The 13,896-nt window shown below is 37.6% G+C and overlaps 1 protein-coding gene across 2 annotated transcripts in view; it reads right to left on the reverse strand.

Annotated features, from left to right (window-relative positions):
• Positions 1–2,261: 2,261 nt before the first annotated feature.
• Positions 2,262–13,896, reverse strand: part of LOC125311500 (serine/threonine-protein kinase 32C-like) — a 284,135-nt gene continuing 272,500 nt past the window's right edge. Inside the window, exon 12 of one of the 2 annotated variants that reach the window (XM_048269621.1) lies at positions 2,262–3,452. In XM_048269621.1, coding sequence (XP_048125578.1) covers positions 3,278–3,452 — 175 coding nt within the window. In that variant the 3' untranslated portion in view covers positions 2,262–3,277. The remainder of the gene's footprint in view (positions 3,453–13,896) is intronic. The other variant, XM_048269623.1, reaches the window with a different exon arrangement.

Raw genomic sequence — 13,896 nt, forward strand, 5'->3', positions numbered from 1 at the left:
TTACTCTAATGGATGATCTAAAAGAGATGCCAGGGGAAAGACTTTCTTCTAATTTAATTAGAAGTGTAAATGACTGGAATTGCTAAATGCTCTTGGGATTTTGCCTGGAATCATGTTGTATGATCAGATAAAATTAAAATGTAGCTTTTTATCTAAAAACCCTAAGGTGGATTTGGTGTAAATAGATGGATGGCTAGAGATGACTACTGAAAAGAAATGTAATGCCTGATAAGTATGCTAGTGGGTCTCTGATGTTCTGGGGCTGTTTTCATTCTAAAGGCCCTGATGATAAGATATCATGGTCACCATGATATACCTGGATATTTTAAATCAATCAAAATCCATCTGTCTCTGCCAAGAAAACAAAAGGAGTTATGATCGGATCATCCAGCAGGTCAATGAACCAAACCATGCATTCAGATCAACACAAAAATGGTTTACTGAATACAAAATGCTTCTGCCATTACCCCTTAGAAAAAGAAAAATGCAGAAGAACGAACCTAGGAATCTGTACAATCTGGAGAGATTATGTAGAGAGAAATGCCCTTAAATCTCCCCTGCCCTGTATTCTCCAACTTTAAGGTATATCATAGGAGGCATTACAAAGTATAAAACACTGGGATTCCAATAATTGTGGCAAATGTGTCTTTGGTAAAGATATTTATTTCTATATGAGGTATCTTTTTTCTCAGAATAACTCTATATAATTTTACACAACTTCACCAGGGATGCCAATAAATGTGGAGGGCTCTGTATACATTTAGTATGTGTGCTCTGTGTTATGTTGACTATACAGTTCAGTTCCACACCAGCCTGGGCTTGAATCAGCAAACTTCCAGCACCACAGATTGGGAGGTGGGTGTGCTAGCAATGGAAATACAATAAATCTAAAAAAAACTTCAGAAGTGACCTCAATAATAGATTATTTGTAACCCAAAAGCCTTTCTTATCTAACAATGATATTCATTATATTAATTCCAGAAACATCTGTCTGTATGTGAAGAGTTCAGATGCAAAACCCTCTAAATCCGTCTGACCACTTTTCTTTTAAATGAGCATTTAAATTCAGGCTCCTATAGGTTTTTGCCTATAAATCGATATTTCAGACCAGGAAGATAGTGGTATTTAGTGGGTTTAGAAGTTCAATTATTTGATTAGCGTATACTATGTTTGAAGAGCATCCCCTCACCATCTTTATCTCATTTTTGACATAGGTGGCATTTAGAGGCTTTTGTATCTGAACCCTTCATGTGTATTTGTCTGTGTGTCTGTCTGTCTCATATCTCTAAAACCATTCGCCGGACTAATATTGATACTTGGCAGGTATCTTGCTAAGGGTAAAAGTGAATGCAGTGTCGAGTTTGATGTTGTTTGGATGAAAAATGTGGGTCATTGTCACTGCGTCATTCCATGACAAATCATCTAGAGGTTAACAGGTCACCCTCTCAGAAAATGTGAGAAAAAAAAGCCCACAGGTGATTATATTGTGCTGAAATCCCAAATATTATGCCTGTTTCATCATATATAGTAAGTCTGAGCAGGTGCAAATCTGATTTGACACAGAATGACCCCATTGTATAAATGATAAATCACCAAAATATGATTTTTTATACTTCAACTTCACTGGGGGTGTTAATAAATGGAGGGTGCTATACAGTTGGCTTAAGCAACCTAGTATACAAATAATGTGGCATTACCCAAGATATTTTGGAAAGCAACTGTCATTTTCATAATGTACATATTGATCCTACCTTAATTAACCATATTTGGAGAGAACTAACTGCTAAGATGCATTACGAAACTTGTTGTAATGTCCTTCAGAGAGAAGACATAGCTTTGAAAATACATTGAAAAATACATTAAATTGGGGGAGCTGTGGAGCAACTGGCTACAGGGCCCACACCACATACAGCCCCAAGTGCCCACGACCGGCTCATTTCCCGTTGCCACCCTATCTCTCTTTCCCACTCGCTTTTTCTCCTCACTGTCCTGTCATAATAATTGCAAAAAAGCCCCCAAAATTCACTTCAATTGTTTTGGAGAGGCAAATGCTACCACAGTTAATTTCCTAACAATTAACTCAAAATGACCAATGGAAGGCAGAACATTATATGTACGATATGCGAGTACGAAATGCGAGATGCGGGACAAAGGCTCAGAAGGCTTTGAAGTACAACCCAAAGCAGCATAAAACTAAGCTAGGCTACCAGGCTATTTTACCTTTTGGAATAAAACAAAACATTTAACAGGGTTTATAACACTTGCATTTCTTAATTTCAGTTTAATATCAGTCTCCCAAAGACCTTGCGTAGCTGATCAGCCCCTTAAGAAGACAATACCTTGTTTTCCCTAGATATTAAATAATTATCTCATGGAAATTATCTCAGGAAATTATCAGGAAATTATGTCATTATCTCAGGAAAATGTTTTGTTATCTCAAGATAATGACAAATTACCTATTAAATTTAATGTTAACATTTAGCATCTTAGGGCCTCCATATATCCAAACAAAGCCTATGTATGTATAGTGGTTACATGCATATCTCAACAATATTCCTATCAAATTCTTATAGAAAAAGCAGACAACTATATAAGCTACAATACTGTCAGGAGTGCAAATCTCTCCCATCTACACTGAGCTTGCACAGACTTGAGATTAAAACATTGATCATTTAAAAAAATAAAGAAAAAGAAAACATTGGGACTGCACACAGTGACTGCAAAGAAAGTGCATTGTTCAGATGCAAGGTGGACCTCATGCAGGTCACATAATTGAAATGTCTGTCTCAATATTGCTTAGTATGTGACCCCTTTACAAACATGTATTAGATTTTGATAAAAATACATCCAATTACAATGCAAAAAAGCAGGAAATCAATATTGACACACTAATACTAGGCTATCACTGCAAAAAAAAACTGTTCAACAGTTTAATAATTGAACTGCCATGCCTTTATAAAAAACAGGACCTCATTCTTTAAACCTAAAGCTGCATGGCACTACACCATAATATGTCATGCTGCCCAGGTGTTGGTATCCTGCATAGCACTTTATACTATTTTTGAATATACATCAAACTGTATTGCATAGAAATTCAAGCATACTGCTATAAATGGTCAGTGTGGGTTTCCGCCATAACATGATAATGCTACTGAGATAGGACATGTTATGTTAGTGCACTCTATACTCTACAGTTTGTCTACTGAGAAATTGGTAGGAGTGCTTCAGGCATAGAAAACACATGATTGGAAGGCTGGGTGGTGAACTGTGCAGGGTGCTAGCAGCTACCAGTAGAGGAACAAACAGATCCACAAATGTTGAGTTTGGAGGTCTCTGCCTCAGGTTCCAGTTCTGTCTCTTCATCCTCTGTGGCTCCCACATCTACATAATCATTTCCATCAGCTTCACCTTCTGGTCCACTCTCTGACAGATCCTCTTGCCTCTTCTTCAGCCTAAGGGAAATTACATATACACACATGCACAATTAGTTTTTGGAAAATGAAAAAAAAATAGCTTCGTTGACACCAGACCCTTCTCAGTTGAGATTGAGAGTGGGTCTGGAAAGGGTTCATTGACTTCCAGCAGGGGCGTAACTAGCAGTGAAATTAAACTTAAATTGGTGCATTAAACTCTTACCAAATTGTTACCGAAGTGCAGCAATTTTGTAAACAAAGGTTTTAAATACAGTTGTTTACTCAGTTCCAAAGAAAATACATGTCCATGCGGCTTAGCGATTGTAATTATGTTTAGAGACATTGGAAATGGGCATCAATGGCCTCTTGACCAGACAGACCTGCAGAGCAAATCCCAAATTTGGCAAAGGTTTGTATGGTTAGAAAAAAATGGAAATGGAATGGAAAAATGGAAGTTTTGGGGATTTGATTTTGCTTAGTTAATAAGTGCTTTTGCAGGGAGAAAGGCCCTCATTTATCAACTGAGCGTAGAAACCAGCGTAGATCTGAGTGCAGAAATCATTTTCCAATGGGGTTTCACGTGTGACTCATGAAACCTTTGTATCACTCCAATTTCAGCATAAGAATAAACATTTGTTGGTAAATACATTCATTACAAAATCATACGACACCTGCCATTTGTCTGTTGAAAAAATAATTAATTTATGACTGTTGTGTTGTGCTTTCAAAACAGAAAGTAATTCTCTCCACATAGCCTATGGCTATCCTAAGCCATCAAATGTGTCAACATAACAGACTACATTATGGCAAGTAGGCTACAAATGTGCAGGAAAAGTCTTAGGTCCAAGATATTCCATGAATTCAACTCTTCCACTTTCCAATCTTAGGCTTTTACCTGGCATGCCCTCTAAATAATCTATTAGCAGTGAGGTCACTTTTGAAGATTTTTGGGGGGACTTGGGTTACCCCTTCTGTAACTCTCTGGTTCTTATGGAATTTTTTGAATATTACCATCCTCCATACTGTGTGTATAACCAGTGCCGCCGCTACCACCACGCGCATCACGCACTGTGTGTAGGGCACCAAGGGACAGAGGGGGCACCAAAATGTAGCCAATAAATGGCTTTACTGTAAATTGATTTTTAATCTTCTTAGATAATGTTTACAATGGTAATATACACCAACAGCATGCTACATAACAATACTTTTCGGGTTCTCTCTCAATCTCCATTAAGATCTAACTTCAATGTTATGCTAAATCCATTAATTGGGAATGCGTCTGAGCACACATGAGAGAGTGGCAGGTTCTGGCTGGCTTGTCATTGTTGATAATTGATAGCTACTTTTTAATATAAGAAAGGAAATCATGAAGGCAACAAAGACAAGGCTAGAGGAGATTGCAGAGTTATCCGATTCCCTCTAGCCCAGAGGTGGGCAAACTATACGGCCCACCAGCCGAATCCGGCCTACCGAGCTCATTTAACCATCCAAATGATTTCTAAACGGGTTTATTACGTTGAAATAGTTGCCAAGTTCCCCTTTAATTGGGAGCGCGCATGAGAGGGATGGAGAGAGTGAAAGGTTTTGACTGGCTTGTCATTGTTGATAATTGATATATAATTTTTAATATAAGAAACTTTGAAAAGGAAATCATTAAGGCAACAAAGACAAGGCTGGGGGAGATTGCGCAGTTATCCAGTTCCCTCTAGCCTACTGGCCCATTACAAACTGTGAGAGCCAGGGCATTTTGATATTTTGGCTGCATTCACTGTGATTTGGAAAATGGACAAAAATATAATGTGGTCTTTGCCTTTGTGTAATGGGACTGGTGAGTCTTGAAGTCTTCAATAATTTGTTTCCCTTAAACTAAGCATTTACATGAACAGTATGCATAGTATGCCGAAACACATGAAACACATTCCACTCAGATAGGTGGCTACCAGGCTCATATAGCACTTTTAAACAGAAAATGTCTAGCTAGCTGTTTATACCAACTTAATGTCATGCCTATTGCTAATATTGTGCTAAATGTGGAGTTTGTGGACTAGCCATATTTGGATCCTAGGAAATATTTGAATGGAGCTGGCAAAAAGATCATTATGAGAGTTGTGTAGACACTCTTAAAGTGACAGCGCACCAGGGCCGTAGTCACCATAGACATTGAGGGGGACATGTCCCCCAATATTCAAATACGACCAAAATGCCCCCAATATACGGACATAGAAAAACAAAGAAAGAATAAAACGCTATACTAGGCCTACAGGAAACCAACACGCATCTGAAATGTAATCAAACGTAAATAATGCACACATTAGTGACCTATGAGAGTAGCCTACACTCCTGAGTGGTTTGTCCTGCTGATTTTCCGTTTTTCATTAGTGGCGTGCGCTATCAAAAGCTTCCATTTACTGCACCCTACTGCGGCGAGGTTGTGCTGTCAACAATATCGCAAAAGCTACCGGTATAATTTTCACAAAACTTCTTGGAAAGGTGTAGCACAGGCTAAGGAAATCCCATACATGTTTGGAGCCGATCAGACTGAAAGGGAACCTTTTCCATATTGTAGCCTATTCTCGCTATGAGAGTAAAACGTTCTATTTTAAATGATGAATTTGTGCAAGCCTGTGTCATTTCTTTCACGTCTTTCAACATAAAATAATGCATCATATGCTAGTAGTAATGCCAGAAATTACCGTTTATAGGCCTCTTAGAAATTATTGTTGCATCTTGCATATTACTTAGATGCACACTCAATCGCGCATCCATGCAGGCAAAACGTGATCAAATGTGGCGACGGCACACAAGTTGGAAAAAACGTTTACAATACGTGATAGCCTACAGTTAATGTAAATGGTGGACAATAACCAAAGAAAGGAATTTGCACCTCCAATCACCAATTAAAGGCTGTAGTAGGCCTAGTGTTTCTACATGTTGGCACAAAACGTCATTTCTGTCAGAAGCCAGTCTATAATGCATACAGGGGTAACATGAGGTGAGTCAGACAGAAGAGGGGCCTGTCTTAGTAGCCTATTCCTGAACCCTGTCCATTTCAAACTACGTTTTGTGTGATTAGCCGCCAGCATAATAAAATCTAAATTAAAAGACAAAATCTTATTAGGCTCCAAACCTAGTCTAAGCCTTAGTTTAAAAAAATCTTCAGGTGTAAAGTAATAAGTCAAAGAACCACATTCTGTGTAACATAGAGGTTATCATAAGATACTCTAGTTTGTAATTTCTTTTAAAGTATACATTTTGAACACAAATGGAGTCACGGGTCCAGGGATGGATTACTGAATGGGCTTACTGGGCCCAAGAGCTCAGGGGGCCCTGAAGCCCAAGCCTCTGTGTGAAGTTGCTTCTTCTCCACCCTTCTCTTTTCACAAAACTCACCGGGGATCTGTGTCCAGGGGTTCATAATCCATCCATGCCATGCCTATGTCCGTCAAAAGTTTGGAATAACCTAATTGACTGACCTAACGACTTGTGTCACGGGGTAGAAAAGTAAGGGAAAAAGGGGGGAGGGAACCAAAACAGGGAAACCTGGGTTTACACGGGGACTAAGTCTGGATGCACTCTTTGTTTACAAAGTGGGTTCAGGTGTGTAGCGGGAGAAAAACGGGTTGGTGATTGGTGCACGGGCTGTATGCATGGACTTTTAAGCCTCCAGTTGCAGTCGAGAGGAGGTCGTTGGGAGAACGCAGAGGCACAGGATAGCCGAGCCCCACAGAAGCGTGGCTGGACTGCAGACGGGCCTGTTCGTGAGTAGAGTCGGCAAGGATCTGCACCGGTTGCTCGACGAAGTTGGCTAGAATCCGCTCTTGTGAGCACTGCTACATCGGATTTCAGGGGGGTGAAAACGTTCACCCCTCGCAGAGTTAAGTTGCTGTTTTCTTCTGCTACGTGTGTGGTCATAACATAAAGGAATTATCATTGCCACTGCTAATCAGCTGCTTGTGACGAAGCGTTGACTCTGGTGCCGTAACTAAACATCCCCGTGACTGTAACAACTTTTTCGGCTACTAAGAACTTCGTCCTGTGACTGAAACTAAAAAACCCTCTGATTGGACTACTGTAACCCCCCTCTCTACGACAGTGAAATTGTTTGTGCCTTGACTGAAACTTTGCTCTCCTGAAACCTATTGACTAAACTCCAGTGTCTAACTCCTCCCTCCGGTGTGACGGATATTGGCAGGTCTTAGACCCCGCCCTGTTTGGTGTGCCTGTGCTCTCTACTGCTCCTTCTCTATTCCCCATGAGCAGGTGTTGGTGCTCAGGTGTGCCTGATTGGCAGGATTATAAATCGCCTGCATCCACAACAGCGACCCGGCTTCCTCCTCCTGGCATTTGGCTTTCGTTGTCCTTCGGCTGTTAAACCCCTAGACTGATTTTGCATGACACTTTTGGTTTCCTTCCATTATACTGACTTGCACTACACCACGTCATCATTTAGTCTCTGTTAAATTTACCTTTATTTAATAAATTATCTTTATTATTATGGAATCAGCGTGTGGCCTCCCCATTCATGTTTCATGCATCGAGCCGGCATGTCACACCGGCCTCCACCGGCTTTGCTGCTCTGCCCTCGTTTGGAATGAACTGTGGTCCAGCGTCTGGCTGTCATATTGAACTAGCTAGTAGCCCTCCCACGTAGTAGTCTCTTTTGTGGTGACTGTGATGTATATTGTGCAGTGATTATTATATAGAGGGGAGATGGGGTGTGCAACTGTTTGTGGTGGCTGTGATCTATATATTGTGCAGTGATTAATATACACAGGAGGTGTTGTGTGCAATTACCTGTGGTTACTGTGTGCTGTGCTGTGACTTACTACTGGACTGGTAGGCTGGGCAAGCCAACCACCACCTAGCAGCTAATTATCTGCCCTGTTACAGCAGCGACCAACAGGAGGGGCACCGGCTCATGGGCTAACTCCACCCACGGCCAGTGGGGGAGAATCCGAGGCACGACAGCGGCCGGTCGTACCTCTTACTGTATATCTGCATTATTTGTTTTTACTCTATATGGTATTTATAATATCATATAAATATGATACATAATATTTTTTGCATTTTCATGCACTGTATTTCCTTCAGGAAATGCTTTTCTAGTTACAGTGCATGAAAATGCACTGTACTGTTATTCCAAGGCATTTTATTACAGTGCATGAAAATGCACTGTACTGTTCTTCCTAGGCAACAACTTATAACAGTGCATGAAAATGCACTGTACTGTTCTTCCTAGGCTTCTTATTCTTATGCTTCTTCTTATTACAGTGCATGAAAATGCACTGTACTGTTCTTCCTAGGCTTCTTATTCTTATGCTTCTTCTTATTACAGTGCATGAAAATGCACTGTACTGTTCTTCCTAGGCTTCTTATTACAGTGCATGAAAATGCACTGTACTGTTCTTCCTAGGCTTCTTATTACAGTGCATGAAAATGCACTGTACTGTTCTTCCTAGGCTTCTTCTTATTCTTCTTCTTCTAACGTTTTAATGCAGCTTCAACCGCTTAACGTAGAAACTTCATTCAAACTATGTTACGTAGGTCTTACTTAGGACATGGGTGCTATGTATTTTTCAGCTTTGTAACTGTTCAAAATTTCCCCATAGACTTAACATGGGCTGATGACATCACAATAGAGCCGTTAAGCAATTAGAATCCTATGGCAGGTGTTCAGGGCCACCTGTCCCAACTGCCATTCTCGGCTTTAAGCATACAAACTGGCCCTATTAAGACTACACATCCTGTTCAACTGCTTCCTCTGCCAAAACTGTTTCAAAATAAAAAGTCCTCACTACAATATTTCACTGTTAAACAATTTAACCTTTAAACTACTGAACTTTTTAACTGTTCAGCCATTGTAACTGTTACTTATCAACTATGACTCCTACCCACTGTAGTTTAGTTAGCATGTTAGCATGCTAACATCATAGTTAGCATTTTTAACAAAACTGCTAAAAATGATTAGCTAAGTTGGCTAAGTAACATGGTTAGCATGTTAGCATGCTAGTTAGCATTTTTAGCAAAACTGCTAGTTCAACTGCTTCCAAAATGCTAAAAATGATTTAAGTTAGCTAAATAAAATGGTTAGCATAGTTAGCTAAACATGGTTTTTGCACATGGTTAGCATGTTAGTTAGAATAGTTAGCATACCTACTAAAATGATTAGCTAAAGTCACATGGTAAAGATACTTAACATGTTAGCATGCTAGATAGCATAGTTTGCATACCTACTAAAAATGATTAGCTAAGGTTAGCTAAGTCACATGGTTAACATAGTGCTAGTTAGCATAACTACTAAAAATGAAAACATTAGCTAAGTTAACTAGCATAAGTAACTTGGTTAACATTATTATCTTTGATAACATAGTTAGCATAACTGCTAGCAAACATTAGAGCCATTCCAACTGTCAGTTATCGTCAATTATCTACCTAAATAATTTAACCATTTAAACTATCCACCTATTTAACTGTTCAGTCATTCCAACTATATTAAACCTCATCTACTTAGCAACCAATATAGTTTGTTTTACTCTGTATGATATTTTACATCACATTTTTGCATTTCCATGCACTGTATTTCCTTCAGGAAATGCTTTTCTAGTTCTTATTCTTCTTCTAATCCAACTTAATGCAGCTTCAACCGTTTAACGTTAGAAACTTCATTCAAACTATGTTACGTAGGTCTTACTTAGGACATGGGTGCTATGTATTTTTCAGCTTTGTAACTTTTATATTTTTTAAACTATTAATTAAAAACTAATCAAAATTTCCCCCATTGACTTAACATTATGATTATGACATCACAATATGGCCGTTAAGCAATTAGAATCCTATGGCAGGTGTTCGGGCCACCTGGACCAACTGCCAGTCTCAGGCTTTTAAGCATACAAACTGGCCCTATTAAGACTACACATCCTGTTCAACTGCTTCCTCTGCCAAAAAACTGTTTCAAAATAAAAGTCCTCACTATAATATTTCACTGTTAAAACAATTTAACCCTTTAAACTACTGAACTTTTTAACTGTTTAGCCATTGTAACTGTTACTTGTCATCAACTATGACTCCTACCCACTGTAGCTAGTTAGCTGTTTCACATGGTTAACATAGTTAGCATGCTAATATCTTGGATTAGTTAGCATTTTTAACAAAACGACTTAAAATGATTAGCTAAGTCAGCTAAATAACATGGTTAAGATAGTTAGCATTTTAGTTAGCATAGTTAGCATGTTAGCATAACTGCTACTAAAAATAATTAACTTAAGTTAGCTAAAAGTCAACATGGTTAAGCGTAGTTAGCATTTTTAACATTGTTAGCATGTTAGTTAGCAAAGTAACTTGGTTAACATTATTATCTTTGTTAACATGGTTAGCATAACTGCTAGCAAACATTAGAGCCATTCGAAACTTTCAGTTATTGTCAACTATCTACCTAAATAATTTAACCATTTAAACTATCCACCTATTTAACTGTTCAGTCATTCCAACTATATTAAACCCTCATCTACCTAGCAACCAATATAGTTTGTTTTACTCTGTATGATATTTTACATCATATTTTTGCATTTCATGCACTATATTTCCTTCAGGAAATGCTTTTCTAGTTCTTATTCTTCTTCCTAACGCACTTAATGCAGCTTCAACCGCTTAACGTGAGAAACTTCATTCAAACTAGGTTACGTAGGTCTTACTTAGGACATGGGTGCTATGTATTTTTCAGCTTTGTAACTTTTATACTTTTAAACTATTAATTAAAAACTAATCAAAATTTCCCCATTGACTTAACATTATGATTATGACATCACAATATGGCCAAGTAAGCAATTAGAATCCTATGGCAGGTGTTGGGCCACCTGGACCAACTGCCAGTCTCAGGCTTTAAGCATACAAACTGGCCCTATTAAGACTACACATCCTGTTCAACTGCTTCCTCTGCCAAAACTGTTTCAAAATAAAAGTCCTCACTATAATATTTTACTGTTAAACAATTTAACCCTTTAAACTACTGAACTTTTTAACTGTTTAGCCATTGTAACTGTTACTTGTCATCAACTATGACTCCTACCCACTGTAGCTAGTTAGCTAAGTCACATGGTTAGCATATTAAGATGCTAACATTTTATAACATTTTTAACAAACCGGCAAAAATGATTAGCTAAGTTAAAGTAACATGGTTACTAGTTAAATGCTATTAGCATAACTAAACGAAAAAATGATTAGCTAAGTCATGGTTAAAGTAACATGGTTAGCATAAAGATTTTAGTTAGCATAGTTAAAGATAACTGCTAAAAATAATTAACTAAGTTAGCTAAGCTGGATCACATGGTTAGCATAACTAAAATTTTTAACATTGTTAAGATGTTAGTTAGCATAGTAACTTGGTTAACATTATTATCTTTGTTAACATAGTTAGCATAACTGCTAGCAAACATTAGAGCCATTCCAAGTTTCAGTTATTGTCAACTATCTACCTAAATAATTTAACCATTTAAACTATCCACTTATTTAACTGTTCAGTCATTCCAACTATATTAAACCTCGTCTACCTAGCAACCAATATAGTTTGTTTTTACTCTGTATGATATTTTACATCATATTTTTGCATTTTCATGCACTATATTTCCTTCAGGAAATGCTTTTCTAGTTCTTATTCTTCTTCTAATCGCCTTAATGCAGCTTCAACCGCTTAACGTTAGAACCTTCATTCAAACTATGTTACTTTAGGTCTTACTTAGGACATGGGTGCTATGTATTTTTCAGCTTTGTAACTTTTATACTTTTTTAAACTATTACTTAAAAACTAATCAAAATTTCCCCATTGACTTAACATTATGATTATGACATCACAATATGGCCAAGTAAGCAATTAGAATCCTATGGCAGGTGTTCGGGCCACCTGGATCAACTGCCAGTCTCAGGCTTTAAGCATACAAACTGGCCCTATTAAGACTACACATCCTGTTCAACTGCTTCCTCTGCCAAAAACTGTTTCAAAATAAAAGTCCTCACTACAATATTTCACTGTTAAACAATTTAACCCTTTAAACTACTGAACTTTTTAACTGTTCAGCCATTGTAACTGTTACTTGTCATCAACTGTGACTCCTACCCACTGTAGCTAGTTAACATGTTTAGCATGGTTAGCATGTTAGCATCGCTAATTTTTTTTATAACATTTTTAACAAAACCGCTAAAAATGATTAGCTAAGTTAACTAAGTAACATGGTTAACATAGTTAGCATGCTAGCATGCTAGTTAGCATAACTATTAAAAATGATTAGCTAAGTTAGCTAAGTAACATGGTTAGCATAGTTAGCATGCTAGCTAGCATAGTTAGCATAACTACTAAAAATGATTAGCTAAGTCAGCTAAGTTAACTAAGTAACATGGTTAGCATAGTTAGCATGCTAGTTAGCATAGTTAGCAAAACTACTAAAAATGATTTGCTACTAAAACATGGTTAACATTTAACATGATGTTAAGACGCTAGCTAAGATAACTGCTAAAAACGATGGTTAACATGGTTAACATAGTTAACATGTTAGCATGCTAGTTAGCATAGTAAGTATAACTGCTAAAAACGATTAGCTAAGTCACATGGTTAGCATAGTTAGCATGTTAGTTAGTATAGTTAGCATAACTACTAAAAATGATTAGTTAACATGCTAATTTTGCATTTTCATGCACTATATTTCCTTCAGGAAATGCTTTTCTAGTTCTTATTCTTCTTCTAACGCACTTAATGCAGCTTCAACCGTTTAACGTAGAAACTTCATTCAAACTATGTTACGTAGGTCTTACTTAGGACATGGGTGCTATGTATTTTTCAGCTTTGTAACTTTTATACTTTTTAAACTATTACTTAAAAAACTAATCAAAATTTCCCCCATTGACTTAACATTATGATTATGACATCACAATATGGCCAAGTAAGCAATTAGAATCCTATGGCAGGTGTTCGGGCCACCTGGATCAACTGCCAGTCTCAGGCTTTAAGCATACAAACTGGCCCTATTAAGACTACACATCCTGTTCAACTGCTTCCTCTGCCAAAAACTGTTTCAAAATAAAAGTCCTCACTACAATATTTCACTGTTAAACAATTTAACCCTTTTAAACTACTGAACTTTTAACTGTTCAGCCATTGTAACTGTTACTTGTCATCAACTATGACTCCTACCTACTGTAGCTAGTTAGCATGGTTAAGATAAAGATTGTTAAGATTGCTAACATTGTTAGCATAACTGCTAAAAATGATTAGCTAAGTCACATGGTTAGCATAGTTAGCATGCTAGTTAGCATAACTGCTAAAAATGATTAGCTAAGTCACATGGTTAGCATAGATAACATGCTAGTTAGCATAGTTAGCATAACTACTAAAAATGATTAGCTAAGTTACATGGTTAACATAGTTAGCATGCTAGTTAGCATAACTACTAAAAATGATTAGCTAGGTTAGCTAAGTCACATGGTTAGCATAGTT

This window comes from Alosa alosa, chromosome 18 (assembly GCF_017589495.1).
Source record: "Alosa alosa isolate M-15738 ecotype Scorff River chromosome 18, AALO_Geno_1.1, whole genome shotgun sequence".
In the NCBI taxonomy this organism is placed as follows: domain Eukaryota; kingdom Metazoa; phylum Chordata; class Actinopteri; order Clupeiformes; family Clupeidae; genus Alosa; species Alosa alosa.